The 20,419-nt window shown below is 42.3% G+C and overlaps 1 protein-coding gene across 8 annotated transcripts in view; it reads left to right on the forward strand.

Annotated features, from left to right (window-relative positions):
* The window catches only part of Fat1 (FAT atypical cadherin 1), a 120,098-nt gene extending 100,378 nt beyond the window's left edge, over positions 1–19,720 (forward strand). For 4 of the 8 annotated variants that reach the window (XM_036209269.1, XM_036209268.1, XM_036209272.1 and 1 more), the window contains 14 exons: positions 794–1,008; positions 1,337–1,474; positions 2,717–2,860; positions 3,405–3,602; positions 3,930–4,731; positions 5,330–5,458; positions 6,780–6,937; positions 7,518–7,980; positions 9,024–9,177; positions 9,346–9,456; positions 11,011–11,642; positions 12,422–12,559; positions 17,262–17,297; positions 18,281–19,720. In XM_036209269.1, the coding sequence (XP_036065162.1) occupies positions 794–1,008; positions 1,337–1,474; positions 2,717–2,860; positions 3,405–3,602; positions 3,930–4,731; positions 5,330–5,458; positions 6,780–6,937; positions 7,518–7,980; positions 9,024–9,177; positions 9,346–9,456; positions 11,011–11,642; positions 12,422–12,559; positions 17,262–17,297; positions 18,281–18,909 (3,947 nt within the window). In that variant the 3' untranslated portion in view covers positions 18,910–19,720. Of the gene's footprint in view, positions 1–793; positions 1,009–1,336; positions 1,475–2,716; positions 2,861–3,404; positions 3,603–3,929; positions 4,732–5,329; positions 5,459–6,779; positions 6,938–7,517; positions 7,981–9,023; positions 9,178–9,345; positions 9,457–11,010; positions 11,643–12,421; positions 12,560–13,114; positions 13,676–15,018; positions 15,079–17,261; positions 17,298–18,280 lie in introns of those variants that run through there. The other 4 variants (XM_036209271.1, XM_036209273.1, XR_004946878.1 and 1 more) reach the window with 3 other exon arrangements.
* The last annotated feature ends 699 nt before the right edge of the window (positions 19,721–20,419 follow it).

Below are 20,419 nucleotides of genomic sequence, written 5' to 3' on the forward strand. Positions count from 1 at the left end.
ATGTCTTTAGGATTTTGTTCCAAATCTCATTACAGATGATTATGAACCACCATGTGGGTGCTGGGAATTGAACTCAGGACCTCTGGAAGAGCAGTCAGTCAGTGCTCTTAACCTCTGAGCTGTCTCTCCAGCCCCGTGTTTAGGATTTTGTATCAATTACTTTTTCAAGTAGGATAGACTAGGTTGAGCCAAGGAGAAGTGTTACCGGTGTTGTTAAATCAGTCGGGATTTTATTTATTTGATTGTTTATTGAAACAGGATCTCGATGTGTTGTCCAGGCTGGTGTCAAAGGTACAATCTTCCTGCTGCGGCCTCCTAGCTGCTGGTATTAGAAGCCTGTATCCCATATCCCATCATTCTAAGAGGGGACATTTAATACAAAATGAAGAGTTATCTTAGAAACTTCTCTTTAAAAGGACATGCATGGCAATAATGACAAGAAAGAAACCAAAAGGCACTGAATTGAATTCTAAAAAGAATTTATTAAAGTTTCTAATAAACTACATCAAAGAAAGAACTACCATCATTTTTAAAGCATTATAGCCAGCATTATTGATGGGGACAGAAAATTAAACGTCACTAGGAATATAAAGAAAATAAAGGAAATGAATGAAGTTGTTGGGTGGGTGAAAATCCTAATTATAAATTATTTAATTAAACCAGAAAATGTACATTTTTGTTTTTGTTATTTTTTTTTTTTAAATGAGAACTAAACGTGTTTAAAGGTACTCCTGTTGTAATAAGAAAAAACGGAGTTACAGCATCCTAGAAGTAACTCTGTCTCTCCGTACAGGGGCCATATTTATCATTGAGAACCTGGATTATGAAAGCTCCCATGAATATTACCTGACCGTGGAAGCCACTGATGGAGGCACGCCGTCATTAAGTGACGTGGCGACCGTGAACATCAACGTCACAGACATCAATGACAACAGCCCGGTGTTCAGCCAAGACACCTACACCACGGTGGTCGGTGAAGACGCGGCTCTCGAGCAGTCTGTCATTACAGTGCGTGGTTTCCCACCCCTCATCCCCCCCCCCACCCGACCCCCCACCCCCACCCCAGCTTGCCTCTTCTGGATCTTAAAGGAGCAATTCGTAAAATCATTCTAGTTCTGTGGGGCCTGTTTAAAATATGTTAGAGCATTGGAGTGGCTTCGCCCGTGGTGCAGCGCTTACCTGGTCCCTGTGAGGCCATGGGAATCCTCACCACTGCAAATTAAGAAGGCCCTTGTGGAGCCCGTTACTGGCTTTCAGTCACTGCCATAAAACAAGTAGCTGGTATTTCTTCCGCCCCTGACTTAGCTGTTTGCTAAATGAGAGTGGTGTTTCCTAGATTGTGGCCGATGACGCCGATGGCCCTTCCCACAGTCATATCCACTACTCGATTATAGAAGGTAACCAAGGAAGTCCGTTTGCAATCGACCCCGTCAGAGGAGAGGTGAAAGTGACCAAGCCCCTGGACCGGGAAATGGTGAGTTTGAAACCGGGATTTAGACTGTCGACAGACAGAGCGCTAAAGCATGCATCTGTATCCGCTTGGTCTGATGTGAAGTCCCAAAAAGGATCCTTCATCTGAGGAAATAACATGCTGAGAGATTTGAAAGTCAATTCAAGTTTCAGTTATTCGGTTTTTGGTTTTGTTTTTTTTCTGAATTGCTTAAACGTCTGTGAAGCATGACTAGTTAGACATAGAAATGTCTATTGTACTAGGCAGAGTAAAATGTGATTTTTTTTTTTTTTTTTTTTTTTTTTTTTTGAGCTGAGGATCGAACCCAGGGCCTTGCTCTTGCTAGGCAAACACTCTACCACTGAGCTAAATCTCCAACCTTTTTTTTTTTTTTTTTTAAGTGCATGATCTTGCTATATAGTTCAGGCTGGCCTCATACTCACCCTACTCTTGCCTTGGCTTTCCGAGTGCTAGATTTGCAGGTCCCTTTCACCATACCTGACTGAAGTTTAGTAATTACAACCAAAGAACCGGACTCTTTTTACACATGGGTATCCTCTATGAGACGGTAGAGGAGGTAGCCTGTGCAGTTCTCAAAACTGTCAGGGTTGAACACCTTTGCTGGGCTGATGTCCTGCAGGGCGGTATTCTGGGATTTAGCCATCTTCCTGGCGTCTCCCAATGCTTACTCTAAAGCTGCCATCACGGGAGCTGCCCCAGCCCGTGAAGCTGTCTCATTCCACTTGATTTCTTTTGCAAGAGGCCACAAATATTATCTTGAGGGATTTAGACGGCAAAGTATAATCCAAGTGTGAAATTGAAGGCTGCTGTGACCTGGCATATCTTGAGGTGTTAGAATTGCATCCGCACACAGGGTGAGAGAGAGGTAGCTGGTCTCTACTTCTGGTAGAGCTCAGAGAGGTTTAGCCTCTTGGGAAGGTGACAGCATGGGAGCTAGGTTGGCAGTTTCCTCTGATCATTTGCATAGTTTGTCTATTTCTAATAGGACTGTTGAGTTTTTGTTTTGTTTTGTTTTTAAGATCAAGCGCTTTAATAAGACCCGCATGGCAGACATCAGAGAACCTGCTTCTTGTTGATAACTGTTTCTGTTGAGAAAATAGTATACACTCACTCCCACTGGTTGGGAGTTTTCGTTTTGATTTTAGGGAATCGCTGAGACACAGGCTTGGTAAATGAGATCAGTGGTTCCCAGCTGATTGGCCCCATACAAATGAATGGGTGTGCTGTCTTTTTCCCTAACTAAAGATCTCAGGCTACACACTGACGGTGCAAGCTGCTGATAACGGCAGTCCGCCCCGAGTCAACACGACCACAGTGAACATCGATGTGTCCGACGTCAATGACAACGCGCCTCTCTTCTCCAGAGACAACTACAGTGTCATCATCCAGGTGAGTGGGTGGTGTGCTCGGGGCTGTGTGGCCTCCTCCATCTTTTACGGACCCCAGATCCTCATTTGAAATAGCCTTCCTTTCCAAAGCCCGTGTCTTCAACAATGGGGAAAGAAGAGATCAGAGGAGACCCTCTTAGTATAGAAGAGGCGTTTCCAAGGCTCGGGTCAACTTTCATCTCTCCTTTTCATGCTTTGTCTTTTTTAAAAGATATTCTCACTGTCCTGGGATTAGTTATCTTCCAGTGCTTTGATTTCCTGCACCCTTCCGCCATTGTCCCCTTCCCTGTTACTTCTCTCCTAACCTCCATGGATCCTATTCCACTCTCTCCACCCCTCTTGGACCTTATTAACCCTCCTGTGGCCACTTCTCACTCTGCATCTTCCCGTCCTCTCCCCTCTCCCATTTCCTTCGTGCCCCCGCCTCACTTCCGTCTTGCTGGATTCACCAGCGAGAAGGTTTCCTTGTCTCCTGCGGGCCCCTTTCCATATGGGCATGGCCGTGTTGACCGCCTTCTGTTCCGTGTGTGTTTAACGTGACGCAGGAAAACAAGCCCGTGGGTTTCAGTGTCCTGAAGCTCGTTGTGACCGACAAGGACTCATCTTACAACGGCCCCCCCTTCTTCTTTACCATCGTGAGCGGCAACGATGACAACACATTTGAAGTGAACCAGCACGGGGTCCTCCTGACGGCAGCGGCCATAAAGAGGAGAGAGAGGGACCATTACCTCCTGCATGTGAAGGTATTACAGTCTTCGTGGTTTCACTTGGGTGAAACCCTTGTGTATTTAGACGGCTGCCTTCCAGGGTACGGGAGAACAGAAGGGGATGAATTTGTTTGCTTCAGGGCTCTTCCAGTTTTGCTCGGTAGCATTTAGGCCACCTTTTCCTAGGCAGGCTGAACCTTAAGTGTCCGCCTGACCAAGTGACAGAACAGTTGTCCTTACCTTGGTGGGCTTGTGTTGAGAAATGAGCATCAAACCGTTGATAGGTTTGCGTAGGCAAACTCGTGGATTTTTTTTTCCCCGGGAAGTTGTAATGATGACAGGGGATGACTTCTGTTTTTGTAGGTGGCTGATAACGGGAAACCTCAGCTGTCCTCGCTGACACATATCGACATTCGGGTTATTGAGGAAAGCGTCCACCCTCCTGCCATTTTGCCGCTGGAGATTTTCATCACTGCCTTTGGGGAGGAATACTCAGGTGGGGTCATAGGGAAGGTCCACGCCACTGACCAGGACGTGTATGACACGTTGACGTACAGTCTGGATCCCCACATGGATGGCCTGTTCTCGGTGTCCAGCACGGGGGGCAAGCTGATTGCACACAGAAAGCTGGATATAGGCCAGTACATCCTGAATGTCAGCGTGACGGATGGGAAATTTACCACGGCGGCTGACATCACCGTGCATATCCAGCAAGTGACCCAGGAGATGCTGAACCACACCATCACTATCCGCTTCGCCAATCTCACCCCAGAAGAATTCGTCGGTGATTACTGGCGCAACTTCCAGCGAGCTTTACGGAACATCCTGGGTGTTCGGAAGAATGACATACAGATTATCAGCTTGCAGCCCTCTGATCCCCACTCGTATCTAGATGTCTTACTCTTTGTAGAGAAATCGGGTAGTACCCAGGTCTCAACCAAGCAACTTCTGCACAAGATTAATTCTTCTGTGACGGACATTGAGGAGATCATTGGTGTGAGGATATTGGATGTGTTCCAGAAGCTCTGTGCAGGGCTGGATTGTCCATGGAAGTTCTGTGATGAGAAGGTATCTGTGGATGAAAACATTATGTCCACTCACAGCACAGCTAGGCTGAGTTTTGTGACTCCCCGACACCATAGAACGGCTGTGTGTCTCTGCAAAGGTAAGGGCACATGCGTGTGTGGGGGTGAGTGCTAAAGAATATTTTATCTTGGAGGCGTTCGGGAGATGGCTTAGAGGACTCAGGTTTGATTTACAGTACCCACATAGTAGGTCAACATTTGTAGCTCCAGTTCCAGGGATGCCCTCTTCTGGTCTTCATGGGCACCAAGAACCCAAAAGGTACAAAAACATCCATGTAGGCAAAATAGCTGTACACGTAATTTTTTTTAAATTAAGTTAAAAAGTGTTGTTTGTTTGTTTTAATTAGAAGAAGAATGTTTCATGGCCAGGCCTGGTAATATAGGCCTATGATCCCAGCTACTTGGAAGGATTGTAAGTTCAAAGCCACCCTAGTCTATATAGTGAGTTCAGGTCAGCCTGGGCAACATAATGATACCCCATCTCAAAATGAAACAATGGAAAAGGGCTGGAGATAAATGTAAGCCAGGTAAGCCAGGGCAAGAGTGTTAGTCGAGCAAACAGGAGGCTTCAGTTTTCAACCCTCCAGTGCCACAAAAATAAATACCAAAGAACAGTAGTGATTTTTCTTTTTAATTCCTGTTTTCTCTCCTTTCTTCCTCTTGTTTTTCTAAATAAAGATGGGAAATGTCCACCCGTCCACGGATGTGAAGAAAACCCATGCCCTGCAGGCTCTGAATGTGTCGCTGACCCCAGAGAGGAGAAGTACAGCTGTGTGTGCCCTGGGGGTGGCTTTGGGAAATGTCCAGGTGAGCACTCCCATGACCGAGTGTGAATTCATCCCGAACCATCACTTGCGATGTTTCTGTAATTGTTTTCTTTATTGGAGTAAAGAATGATGTGCACGCCATTGATCACAAGCTGAGTGTTGAGGGGAACAAAGAGTGGAGCCTCACTGAGCTGTCTGCTAAGCCCCTGCTCAATGACTGTATAATCTTCCAAGCTTCATTTTTTTCCTTTTTTCTCTCTAATCTTTTTTTTTTTCATTTTTCTTTTTCTCTCTAATCCTGATTTCTCCCACAGTCCTCAACTTCTTGCTTTATTTCCCTGCTTAGCTTATTAAGGGCATGTTCCCAGCCCGTTTGTAATCCTCACGCTTTTTAAAGACTGGGCCAGGATTTAGTCACCATTCTCTGTGTGTAGAGGTTGTAATGTGTCTCTCCTGCTAAAAATCCTTTTCAGTTCAAATTCCCATGCTGGTACTTTCCCCGTTTCATGATATTCTGAAACTAGAATCAGCTATCAAAAATTAAATACATTTTTAAAAAAAATCTTAGATAATACTGTTACTAGTTTCCAAAAAAGTTGAACTAATAATTCCAATTTTTTCCCAGGCATCCATAAAGGTCTCATGTCTCATTCTCTTACCTGTACTGAAAGCTTTCAATTAAAACCCTTGTTTCCTCCTTAGTGGACCTGGAATATTTACTTAAGATTTTAACTTCTCTAGCTGCTGATGGAAGGAATGGCTGTTAATTAGCTGGTGTTAGCATTCCCTGTTTGTGCGGCTTGCCTCTTGGCTCTCTGTTTCTGAATGTGTTTAACTCTTTATGAATTATGGATATGAGCCTGCTTCCTATTGCAATTTACCCTCCCTTGTTATTGGTCTTTTATTTCGTTAAATGTGCCTTTTGTCATTTTGAAATTGAATTTTTATTTAGTCAGTTCTGCATAACTTAATTTTCATTTCTGGAGGCTGATATTATTTTCATCTTCTTTGAAGGATAGGGATTGTTTTGTGTTTTGCTTGGCAGGTTTTGCCAGATCACCTTGAGGCTACATCACTATTTTCTGAAATTGCCTCATAATGACTTACACAGAATGGCTTTATATTTAGTTCTGTTAATATTTTAGAACTTACTTCTCTGTGATATAGTGTGCTCCTTCTCTTCCATGTGGACAGTTAGTTGTGTTGTGCTGTCTGTTAAAGCCAGTAGACGTTTTTCTCACTGCTATAATCTTAAACTTAGAAAACGAAAATCAGCCTCTGGGGAAGTGGGGGGGGGGGTGTCATACTTTTAATAATATGCTCAGGCTTGGTGCTGATAGAATTTTTCCTCTAATCCGTAGGGAGTTCATCCATAACTTTTACTGGAAACAGCTTTGTGAAATATCGTCTGATGGAAATTGAAAACAAATTAGAGATGAAATTGACCATGCGGCTGAGAACCTATTCTTCTCATGCAGTTGTGATGTATGCTCGAGGAACTGACTACAGTATCTTGGAGGTATGTGTTTATCTATCCTTTCACTTCAGACTGTGGGAGACTTTATAAATGTAAATTCTATTTTGTGTTCTGATTGTTCCATTTAAAAACAAAGGAAGAAAGATGGGTTTATTCCACGTCTCCAGGATTCCTAGCCTGGATAACTTTTGATGCATGGGTGGGATCGGAAGTTCTTTCTGTTACCCAGTAGCATAGAAATTTAATTCTGTTCTTTAACAAACATTTTTCTAGATATGAAACAGCTAACATTCAAGTTTGTCCATTATATCTTGCTAATATTACCATAGTTTATACAGAGATCGTATATATTTTGTGTGTATGTATATGCTGTGTGTGTTCAATTAACAGTTACTTACTAGGCACTTCCATGTTATTTTTGGATGTGTGATTGGTATTCAGGAGCTCCCCAGACTGTCCATTTTTGTCATCTGTATAAATGAGTTTGTGCTCTTCAGCACCTAGACACAAGTTTATGTTCCTTCTGCCCTCATTCACTCGATACACCCCTCCTGTAGCTGTGGAACAGACTAACGTTGGAGATTATATGTGGTTAGTTTAGATGGTATCTATTGTGTTGTAGATTCATGCTGGAAGGCTGCAGTACAAATTTGATTGTGGAAGTGGCCCTGGGATTGTCTCCGTCCAAAGCATTCAAGTCAACGATGGGCAGTGGCACGCAGTGTCCCTTGAAGTGGAGGGGAATTACGCTAAGTTGGTTCTAGATGAAGTCCACACTGCGTCGGGCACAGCCCCAGGGGCCCTGAAGACCCTGAACCTGGATAACTTTGTGTTTTTCGGTGGCCACCTCCGCCAGCAAGGAACAAAGCATGGAAGAAACACCCAAATTGCCAATGGTTTCAGGGGCTGCATGGACTCTATTTATTTGAATGGGCAGGAGCTACCTTTCACTAGCAAGCCAAGAGCCTACGCACACATCGAAGAATGGGTGGACTTGTCTCACGGATGCTTATTAACAGCCACAGAGGACTGCTCCAGTAACCCTTGTCAGAATGGAGGTGTCTGCAATCCCTCTCCAACTGGAGGTAGGCTTCATAAAGTTAGTCACTCACATGTTACCCACGTGTCCCTTTAAAAGCAATTTTCCCAAGTAGCAGTGGTGTGCCTCCTTTTCCTCAATGATGTTATCACTTTTTTTTGGTTTTTCGAGACAGGGTTTCTCTATGTAGCTTTGTACCTTTCTTGGAATTCACTCTGTAGCCCAGGTTGGCCTCGAACTCACAGAGATCTGCCTGGCTCTGCCTCCCGAGTGCTGGGATTAAAGGTGTGCACCACCACCACCCGGCCCATGTTATCACTTCTTGTGTTCGTCACAGATAGTGTAGTCAGAGTTAAGCAGCGTGTGTTGTAACTTGGGGATAGTCTCAGGGACCAGTGTTTGTTTCCCATGTTCTTTTTCTTCCTGCTACAGCAACTATGGCCAAAGATAAGCTAAGGCCAGCCTTTACAGGGGCAGAGACAAACTGTCTAGCCATGTTCCCTAAAGACATACCATTGGAAATAATCCTTGTGGGTGTAAAAACGTGGAATGGTATTGCTGTGTGTATGTTCACTGGTGCTCTGTATACCTGACCCACTAACCTTATGTAATTATCATTAACTAAATCTAGTCACAGATATTTTCTGACTTCTCTTTTTTAGCTTATACAGGATGAACATGCTAAATTTTAAAATCTAAAATGCTACAAAATCTAGTACTTTCTGACTGCCAATGTATTATTCAAATTTCCAGGGTCTAGGCTTTGGGGGTGTCAGATTTCCAGTTTAGAAATGTTCCACCAGTAAAATCTATATATAAAAAAGAAAAAATCCTAAGTCTAAAAAACTCTAATGTCTAAATCATTTCCAGTTCTAGAATTTTGGATAAGAGCTATTCGACCTGTGGGGAGTAGAAAGAAGGCTCACCCATATGGATAGCTCTTTACTCAGAAAGAATGGGAATTTACTGCCTTTCATAGATGTTGGGGAATTGTATCTTTACTTAAGCATAAAGGTAAAAGCCAATGAAACATTTTCTGGTCATTGAGTGCCTGATTTTTTTTTGTTGTTCTTCTTCTTTACTGTATAGGTTATTATTGCAAATGCAGTGCCTTATACATAGGGATATACTGTGAGGCCAGCATCAACCCATGTTCCTCCAACCCCTGCCTCTACGGCGGAACGTGCGTGGTGGACAATGGAGGCTTTGTTTGCCAGTGTAGGGGGTTGTACACTGGCCAGAGGTATGTTTGTTTTTCTTAATGAATTGTGAGGTTAAATACTTAAAGCATGGGATTCTGCATAGGAGTGGTCACTGTGTTCTTTGCTTGTTAATGCTTTTTGTTCGGTGTCTTTATTTGCATTGAACTCATGAGGGTTTTTTGCATGTTTTTTTTTTTTTCCTTATTTAGATGTCAGCTTAGTCCATACTGCAAAGATGAACCCTGTAAAAATGGTGGAACATGTTTTGACAGTTTGGATGGTGCTGTCTGTCAATGTGACTCAGGCTTTAGGGGAGAAAGGTAAATGGTTTCTTTCGAGCTTCCTGTGTGCTACACCTTTCCATGGTGTCCTGACCATTAACAGAACTTCATCCACCTACATGTATCATTTCAGAATGTGGCATCATGACTCACGGACAAAAAGTCTTTGAGACAAAAGAATATATCCAAAAGATTAATATAAAGTTGGAAAACTCTGCTTCTATACTGTAGAGCTATTATTTATAGATAAAGAGTGCATGGGTCTTTGGCAGGTTGCAGCAAATGCTTGCGAACTGGTTGCTTTCATTATGTTTTCTAAAGCAGGTTTCTGTGACACAGTGTCCTTGAGAAGGTCCTGATGACGATTTCTCACAGTGTTTTGTACCAGCATTGATCCAGCATCTAAATGTTGCTGGTTTTCTCTTTTGTAACCCCCAGTCTATCTAAGCATAAGAGTTGCTTATGATTTGGAGATTTAGACATTGAAGTTCTTGAAAAATATGCATCTATATATCGTAGGAAAAAGTGCACAAGAGACTCTGCTTTCAGATGCAGTTTTATATTTGACAAATCATTTGGAGTCATGTGTGGTGGCATATTCCTTTAATCCCAGTACTCAGTAGGCAGAAGCAGGTGGACCTCTGTGGTCTACATAGTGAGTTCCTGGTTAGCCAGGGTTGTGTAGTAAGGCCACGTCTCAGCAACAACAAAAAGCTGCTGGGTAATTTTTAAGTGCCTCACACAGAACATTTAGATAAGCCTCGCTCAGTCTCGTTAGGCTGCTAGCATGGACTGTTTCTAGTTATTCTATGTCATTTTCCTCTCACAATCATTATAAACCTGAATCTCAACATTAGTTATGTGGCCCCAGTTCATTAGTTGATTTTTCCAATCCTAATCAATAAATGTTCCTATATACATTTGACAAAAATATACCAGTATTCAGAGACTTTATTCTAGTTGCTCATGATTTGCTAATAGATGAGAAAGAGCTTCAGAAGTGAGGAGATGTATACAACAGCCCCACACGCCCTCATTTAGAAAAGCAGCAGGGACTCGCTGTGTGATCTGTGCTGTGAGGGTGACATGCTCACGAGGAAGATCCTAGAAGGCATAAAACATTTTAAAACGGGAAAGTGTGTGTTCTGTCCCCTCCCAGGTCTTACAGGACTGCCATAATCCCACACAGGACCATTAAAGTGTAATCTGGCCTATGAGAACAGTTTGCAGCACACACTTCTTATTAAAATGCACCTCATCTTCCCGAGGCTGAACTGTCAGACCTTGGAACAGACTGATGTAGCTTATCAGATTGATTTAGTAATCTGTTAATGCTGGAACAATGCAGCTAGACACTGGCTTGATAATTCCCTCTCAAATATTCATTCAGCGTATGATGAATGACTAAGTCGTCTACCAAAGGCCTTTTGTTCTAGTTCCTGTGTGTGTGTTGTTTTCTGATCGCTTCGCGTTTAGCTTTGTTCTGGCCTCCCTTGTGAAGGAGTGGTGGTGTCGAGTGTTTATTCTGAAGGATTACAGGACTGGTGTGCTCTGGTGTCACCTTCAGAGATCTCTCTTCCTTCTCCTTGGCAGATGTCAGAACGACATTGATGAGTGTGCTGGGAACCCTTGTCGGAACGGGGCGCTCTGTGAGAACACGCACGGCTCCTATCACTGTAACTGCAGCCACGAGTACAGGGGCAGACACTGTGAAGACGCCTCTCCCAACCAGTACGTGTCTACCCCGTGGAACATTGGCCTGGCGGAAGGAATAGGAATTATCGTGTTTATAGCCGGGATATTCTTGCTGGTGGTGGTGTTTGTCCTCTGCCGTAAGATGATCAGCCGGAAGAAGAAACCCCAGGCCGAGCCCGAAGACAAGCGCTTGGGGCCAACCACGGCTTTCTTACAGAGACCTTACTTCGATTCAAAGCTGAACAAGAACATCTACTCTGACATACCACCCCAGGTGCCTGTCCGCCCTATTTCCTACACTCCAAGCATTCCCAGTGATTCCCGAAACAATCTTGACCGAAATTCCTTCGAAGGCTCGGCCATCCCCGAGCATCCCGAATTCAGTACTTTTAACCCCGAGTCTATGCATGGGCACCGCAAAGCTGTGGCCGTCTGCAGCGTGGCTCCAAACTTGCCTCCGCCACCACCTTCCAATTCTCCTTCAGACAGTGACTCCATACAGAAGCCCAGCTGGGACTTTGATTATGATGGTAAGAACACGTTTTCCAGCTCTCCAAATTGTCACTGAGGTGGCATTGAGGTTGCTGGCTCTGCTGTATTTATGGAGCTGAGGATAATGCTTTCCACTCTGAAATGGCCGAGAAAACTCACTCGGATATTCCAGTTCCTGGCTGGGTTTGGGAACTTGGAGTTATCTTAATAAGTTAGATCTAATCTTGTTCTAATTAATATTCTGGAAAGATTGTTTCACTTTTGTAACCAACACACATTCTCAACTATGATTTGGGGTGTTTTATTATAACAAGAAATAATAGGTAGTCTATGCTAACTAATTTTTATTAGTATTTTATACTTCACTCATAATTATTTATATATTTACTATTTATAATCATTATATAAAAGCGGGTCATTTCTATGCTAGTTAATTTTTTTAATGTAGCCAGACAAGGTAGTTGAGTTCATATGAGCAATATTTATATTAGTGGCTTAGCATATACCTGATGCTTTAGAAATATATATATATATATATATATATATATATATATATATATATGCCTATATATATATAGGACGATTTAAATTCATCACCAGTTACTCTATGTAGGCTTTTTTATGGAGAAATTATAATTTGTTGAGTCCTTTGAGAATATCGTAGGCCTTTTTATTGTTTTTTTTCTAGTATGCTTCTCCAGCTCGCTCTGTCCTCCATTCTGTAGTTCTGATCCTAGCTCAGCTCAGGTGCTTGTTTCTAAACTGTGAACCGGAGGGAACCAGAACTCACTGCTTGCCTACCAAATCTTCCTTTCAGCCAAAGTGGTGGATCTTGATCCTTGTCTTTCCAAGAAGCCCCTGGAGGAAAAGCCCTCTCAACCGTACAGTGCTCGGGAGAGCCTGTCCGAGGTGCAGTCCCTCAGCTCCTTCCAGTCAGAGTCCTGTGATGATAATGGTAAGTGTTGTATAATGATGTGCGGTGGCCATGTTGAAATGCTGCTGATGTCCATTGTGGTGTATAGTGATGTAGATGGGCTGGGTCCCCTAATTAAGTATGAAAATGTCCCATGCTTCCCTATGGTATAAGTACTTGTTGCATGAACCTATGCCGGGGAAAATATTTAAAGTTAGTTCAGTCGTAGGGCATCTGCCTAGTGTAGACAAGGGGCCTGGGTTCAGTCCCTAGTTTGCAAAACAAAACAACGTTCTTACTGAAGTGCTATTTTAACTGTATCAATAGGAAAGGGGGAAAAAGCTAATTTTATCTGTTTGGCTACTCTTGTATTATTTGGTTTTTTTGTTTTTTGGGGTTTTTTTTTTTGCATAACAGTAACTTTTATGGAAGCTTTGAATTTTTTTTCTTTCTTTCTTCTGACGGTGCACCGCACACACGCATCTGTGCACCCTCTGAGAAAAAGATGTGTAGAAGTCTGAAATGTTCACTTTCCGTCACACCTTTGGTATTACAAGGTTTTATTTGTCTCCTCCCCATTCCCCACTGCTGCCCCAGCTCCCATTTGGATCAGAGCACACTGACTGAGAGCAGAGTTTAAGAGATGGCTAGTAAGTTGGATTATATTTCTAATGAAGAAGGTTTGGCAGTGGGATCGAGGACACCAGTGGTGTTTATCTGCTTTTCCCAGGAAGGATCGTGCTGATAGACAGCTTCGCTGTCTTAGAAACATGTATGGAAAGTTATCAGTCCTGCGATAGTGATTGTCCCCTGGAACTGATTGAACCTCAGAATATGTAGGCTCCATTTTAAGTGTTCTCCATGTGTAAAAATGCAGTGGGTTTACATATGAAGACTATTTTATCATTGTAAAGAAGAAATTTGCTATCAGTTTCAAAATAACATAGTCCATGACCAGAATATAATAATGAATCACATCTCTGGGTCCCTGGGTTTGCCTGTGTATAAAACATTGCAGAGCCCTTTCCTCATTAGAGGTGACTGTGTATTCCATTTCTTGGAGATTTCAAGCATGTTTTAACTTTATGTAAAGCACGCCCTTGTTTACTACTGGTGGAGAACATAGATATAGTGTTGCTTATCAAACCAACATGAACAAAACAGGATCATTTCCTTCAATAGTTTCAGTTTTCAAAAGTTTATATTATCAGCTTACATGACTTATACCCCTTACACGCTATTCAAAAATACTGTTGAGAATTCAGTCAGTATTTTCTTTCTTATTCTAGTCTTGTGGGTTTTTTTTTTTTTCTTTTAAACCCCAGTCTTAACAATATTCAGACGCTTTTAAAAAGTCATTGCCAGGTTAGTTATGGAAATTAATTTTTAGGTGACACGGTGTGAGGGAAGGTCTGCTCAGGACTGCAGGGTTGTTTTTTTTTTTTATCATTACATCAGTCATTTTCAGTCATAAAGTTCAAGTGCCAAGTCCACACTTAACATTCCATCCGTCATTTTCTGAACCACTGTAGGAGTTAATGCTTAGCAGCTCAAGAGCTCCCAGGCAGTTCTTGTGTGGTTCTGTAGTTTAGGAGTCCACTGAGTCCTGGGGCCGAGTAGAGCCGCATCTCCTCAAGCTCTCTTGGTTTCCTCCTTTCTCCAGTGCCTAGAAGTCATTCACTTTCTTGCTAATTAAGGCTTTTAGCTTTCACAGTTCCTTTTGCTCCCCATTCAGTACCTGTAGTAAGAATGCCAAGCTCCAACCACAGCTGGGGTGGCTCCCATTTACAGGCTGGTCCAGTTCACTCAGCCCACCCAGCTGATTCAGGAAAATCTCTCCCATCTCCCCTCATATGAGCCTTACAGACAGCAGGAAGGTTTTGTTGTCCATGTATTAGGTAAAATAGTCATTAGATCCCAGGATTAGAATGTACCAACTGTTTACATGCACATTTATGTTGACATTGATACTTTAAAATGGGTACTTTAAAACAAATGAAAAAAGGAGTCTAGATAGTATCTGTGAGATGAGAAATACACGCCAAGCAAAAGGAACATGACCAATTTATGTTGTGTATATGTTGCACATTTATCTCCCTAGATTTCCTTATTCTCAGGCAATATACTAGTTCTGTGAATTTGTAATCTTTTGTCCGGGAGATGTACAGCTGAATTGTTTTTCCACTAATATAATCCATAATTATAGTTGTAGGAAATACTTAGCCAAAGATTTTCCCCTAACATCTACTAAAACATGGCCGTTTCATTCACTTGACGAATAATAACAAGCCTATAGCTTGATTAGAAATGAATACCCTGAGACCCATAACTAGTGGGGAGAGTGCAAGGCTCGTGCATAACTATCTAATGGTATCAAAGCATTCCTTGTGAGTTTTTTAATTAGGGGATAAATTGCATTAGATTAAGGAGTTTTATTTGATGCACTGTCTTCTGCTAAATAAGGATTTTCCTAATTGACTCCTTTTGTGCCTCTTTACAAGCTTCCATAGTGACTGTAATACACCTTGTCAACGCTGTCGTTGACACGGTGAATAAAGAAGGTATAAGTGCTTGTGTTTTCTGTTTGTGACATGAAGTGACTGTCAGCGGCGTGATGTGTTTCTCCTTATTGTCCTGTCATTAAAATAGTTCATGTTTGGTGGCTTTCATTTGGGGAAGTGTATGTTCACATTGTAAGTGCCTATAGAAATATTTGTATGTCTTTTCGTTGCTTGTTTTAGATATTATGGGGGCGGCTGGTTCCCAGAACCAATTTCTGACTGAGTGGGTCTGTGTTGGGCCTGAGAAATTTCATTTTTATTAAGTTTCCAGTTGATTTGGATCTAGATATTGCCTGGTGTAAAAATCATCACTCAGGAAGTACTTGCATAGACCATCAAAAGCACATGCACACACTTGACTGCACACACAGTGTACACACACACACACACACACACACACACACACACGGCTGGGGGTGGGGTGGTGGCCCAGTGAGTAAAGTGCTTGCCAAGCAAGTGGCAAGTGTGAGGACCAGTTCCTATTCCCCAGGACCCATGTAAAGGAGGGTGGGCTTGATAGCCTGCTGGAAATTCCTGCCTTGGAAGGCAGAGGCAGGGAATCCTCACCGGGAGCTCTGGGTTTGATTGAGAGACTCTGCTGAAGGTGACGAGAAACCGAGGATGTGTCCCAACATCAGCAGCCCTGGCCTTCCGCATGCACACACATGTACACACATGTGTACACACACACACACACACACACACACACACACACACACACACACACACGAAAACGGAAAAAGACAAACAGTACTCCAGCATCTCCAGCAGTAAACACGCAGATTCTTCTGTCAAGGACATGTCAGCAAACACCTTGTAGGTGGGAGAGGCGAGGTTTCCTGCTAGATTTGGAGGGAGGATCAGGGCAAGTGTCTCATGTCAACAGTTTCAGTTACTAAGAGAACTTCATTTTCCTTAAAAGTACCATGTTTTCACTTTGTAAGTCAGAGTGTTATCTGTGTTTTGTCTACCCAATTTTAGTAGAAACCTGATGACATTCCAATATGTTAAATATTGAGAGTTTAAAGAAGGAGAAATTTAAACAGTTTAAAGAGTTTAAGGCCTCTTCCATGTAATTTCTCCAGATTTTTTTTTCTTATCTGAAATGAATTTAAAGTGGAAAACTCACATAAGTTTAAAGGGTTATCAAATGCACAGTCTATAACAAAGGTTGCCAATCCTCATTTATAAAGAAATTCACTACATTGTAGTAAACAAGCAAACAATTCCATAGATAATTTTCCTAAAATACTTACTTTATTCATACTATTGAAACATCTGTCATTTCCACCTTGATTTAAACTCTACCACAGATGGCAATCAACTATTAATTTGTCAAAATTACTCCATGATGGAGTACACAGAAAGCATGACCCCTGTTTAGAAGAGTGTTTGTCCTTCTGTCTTATAGTGATGATGACTTATCTAAAGGGTCATATTTGACCCACATTGTCTTGTTTAATTCTACCATAATCTGTGGGGTTTTCACCTCATTTCAGATAGAAAACCAGTCTGAGGTTTACCTAGGCTAATCGTTCCATGGTCCTGAGATTTTTCTACCCACTTCCTTGGACTTGGGGCCAAAGTTCTGTGTGTAGTGCAGTCACAGAGAGAGAGAGTAGAACTACAGATTGGTGGGAAGGGGGCCAAACAATAAATATAGCTAATTAAGGAGTTCCCTAGGGAAAAGTTAACAGTATAAATATGAAATGGAAGTCAAACGGCCTAAGGTCTTGGGAGATGGTCAACGCCTGCTTGTAAGCATGTAACATCAGTTTCTTCAAACCTGTACTTTGGAAGGTTGTGATGCGCTGTAAAGTGTGTACACTGTGTGGCTCCATGTGTTTTTAAATTATCACTTAAGTAACTAATCGGTATATTTTGCATTAGTGTCTGTAGTTTATAATTTTCCTAAGAAAATTCTGTTTCCAGGATTCGTAGGAAAGTCTCTAGTTTATCATCGATCATCTTCTGTTTCCGTTTTCCCCATCCCATTCAGTTTGTACAACATGAATTCCTCATTTGCGCTCATTAGAGAGAATGAGGTAAAGACAGCGTGTCTGGCTGGCTGGGTCTTTACAAACACATTATATTGTACCATGCGCTTATCTGTGTTGCCATTTCCGCCGTCTATCTATTTTAATTATCAATGTTTTCTTTTCTTTCTACTCTGCCACCAAAAGAATCTTTGGCTGCTCCTGACCTCAGCAAACCAAGAGGTGACTTATGCATGCCAGCTGTGCATTAATAATCACTAAAAATCTCTGGTAAAGATAGACTCAAGGCCGACTAGCTTCACTGGGGTGCTTGGTGCTGTGTCTAAGGCTGTGGTTGTGCACTGCCTTGTAAGATGGGTCTCCTAACCTTCTCTTAGGTGTCCAAAGAATTTCTTAACTCCTAAGAGGAGAAAAAGAGAAACACCTACTCCTAAGTTAGGGCTTGGTTTTCTTTCAAATAAAGAAAAGAAAAAGATATTTTCATACTCTCCAGAATGATCCTTCATTCCTTTAAATGTAACAAATTGATTGGTATAGCCTGTTACAAACTGTTATTAACACTTACTTGGTTATAGTTTGTTTGATTGAGGGACATGGTTTGATACATAGCCTGTATTAAACTAATTCATCATGGCTACTAAAAATATAACTATTACTGTTACCTTTACTACTGAATTTATCATGTTAAAGGCTATTTTTATTCAGTTTAGCTTTTCCTTAGTTAGTTTTTTTTTTTTTTTTTTTTTTTTTTTTTTTTTTTTTTTTTTTTTTTTTTGGATGACAGGCAGCACAGAGCCCAGTAATGTTTGGAATTTACCCCACTAGAGACCTTGGCTTTGAAAGCTTCTTACTAACTTCCTAGACTGCCTTCGTATTGAGCAGGGCCGGCAGTTATAGAAGGGAGGTCGAAGAGTGGTTAGGATTGGTTAGAAAACTGCATGTGTTTTAAATGGTGTAGCTGCTTCTGTTGGAACTCTGTTGCCTTGAATGTCTGATGTATACTAAAACCGCAAGTCCACGTTCCGGAAATCGAGTCACTGTGTCGGGGTGGGGCTGTGTCTTCAAGGCAAAGGGTTTGCGGAGAGATGCGCTTGGAATGAATGCACATATACTTCTGTGTCTTGCCTCTGATACACTTGAGCTCTTTCCCCAAGGCACAGAAGCTAAAGGAAACCAACTGAAATCTTGTTTTCTTTTCTACCAAGGGTACCACTGGGATACATCAGACTGGATGCCGAGTGTTCCCCTGCCAGACATACAAGAATTCCCCAATTACGAGGTGATTGACGAGCACACACCCCTCTACTCGGCAGATCCAAACGCTATCGATACTGACTATTACCCTGGGGGTTATGACATTGAAAGTGACTTCCCACCCCCACCAGAGGACTTCCCTGCGCCTGATGAACTGCCACCATTGCCTCCAGAATTCAGCGACCAGTTCGAGTCCATACATCCACCCAGAGACATGCCCTCTGCAGGTAGCTTGGGATCTTCCTCCAGAAGTCGACAGAGGTTCAACCTGAATCAGTACCTGCCCAATTTCTACCCCGTCGATATGTCTGAACCTCAAAAACAAGGCCCTGGTGAGAACAGTCCATGTAGAGAACCCTATGCCCCCTACCCTCCAGGGTATCCAAGAAACTTCGAAGCCCCCACTATAGAAAACATGCCCATGTCTGTGTACACCTCCACAGCTTCCTGCTCTGACGTGTCAGCGTGCTGTGAAGTGGAGTCTGAGGTCATGGTGAGTGACTATGAGAGTGGAGATGATGGCCACTTTGAAGAGGTGACAGTTCCTCCACTAGATTCCCAACAACATACAGAAGTGTGACGCTCCGACTCCTCCCCAAAGTGCCTGGACTTTAGCGAACCTAGAGATGGTCTCGGTGATCTCCACATTGCCCTCTGCAGCCGTCTGACCTGCTTCTCAGTGAGCTGCCGTGGGCAGGGCTGGCTGCACAGAACCCCACGCCTCTTGACATGTTAGCCATTTCCCGTGTCCCCGCCGACTGTCATTGACGGGGTTTTCAATCGTCTGTGCCATTTCTGAGCATCTTCGCATATTTAGATGTGTCGCTGTTAAAATAATGAAACAGAAGTCGGTCCTGTCATCCTGTTAGCGTGAGTCATGTATTTATATAGATCCGATTATTTTAATTTTGCTTTTTTGTGTGTAAATTTTATGTACAGTTTGATTTTTTTTTCTTTTTCGTAGTTTTAACTATGTTTTCAGAACGCGTTGTGCGTTTGTTTTCCTCCGGATCTGGGTGGTGTTAGTGTCGTCCGTCGCCTGGCACCCTGATTCTCTAATGTAACCAGGGTTTCGCTCTGTTCTCTCCCACTGAAGTATGACATTTCATTAACACATTTCAGTCTAGTCATTTGTTTCTAGCTGTACATATAAGGTGAGGAAGACCTGTTACTGGACATGTCTTAAATGGGTTGCTGTATGAGGATTATAAACATTTTTCATTATTGGAAAGTGTAAAGGGGACCTTCTGCATACCTGTTTAGAACCAAAACCACCATGACACAGTTTTTATAGTGTCTGTATATTTGTGATGCAATGGTCTTGTAAAGGTTTTTACTGAAAACTATCATTAGCCAGCCTTTCTTACTGACAATAAATTATTAATAAAATACTTTAGCTTTACTGCCTGGTTTTCTTTTGCATTTATATTCCTGTTCACGATTCGCCTGGTAAATTGAAATAGAGGAATCGATACAGACGTGAAGTCTCTTTCCAGTTGACAAAGCTAGCCCAGGCCATACTTATGTACGTTGCCACTTGGGGGCAGAGTATGGCTAGTAAAATTTGTTTAAAGAGCCTCTGCATGTTCAAGGCCTCCCATCCCAGCTTCCTATTGCAGGGATTATAGTTGCCTACAAACATGCCCAGTTGTAAAAACACATCTACTATAATTATATTATATTATGTATACACATACATGTATATATAGATATGTGTTGTATATATACACATACACATATATACATATATATATATATCTTTTCCAAGAAAATTTCTTCCTTATACATTTTTTAATTGATTAATACTGTTATTAGCCATAATTTGAAAATCTTTGTCAAGGTCATATATCTGTAGCGGGCTTTCTTGGGCCACCAGCCATCATGACTTGGAGACTATAAGTTATGAATGCTTGGCTTTATCTTACGCTTGTCCCACCAGCTCTTATAACTGAATGTAACCTGTTTCTCTTCATGTCTGTTTTCCCTCGGGCTTTTTACCTTTCTTTCCTTCTGCATGTTCTACTTTTCCTGTTCCTTCCATGGCTGGCTGGCCCCAGGCATCTCTCCCTGAGCCTAGATTTTTCCTCCTA

The sequence above is a fragment of the Onychomys torridus genome, chromosome 17 (genome assembly GCF_903995425.1).
Source record: "Onychomys torridus chromosome 17, mOncTor1.1, whole genome shotgun sequence".
NCBI lineage: Eukaryota > Metazoa > Chordata > Mammalia > Rodentia > Cricetidae > Onychomys > Onychomys torridus.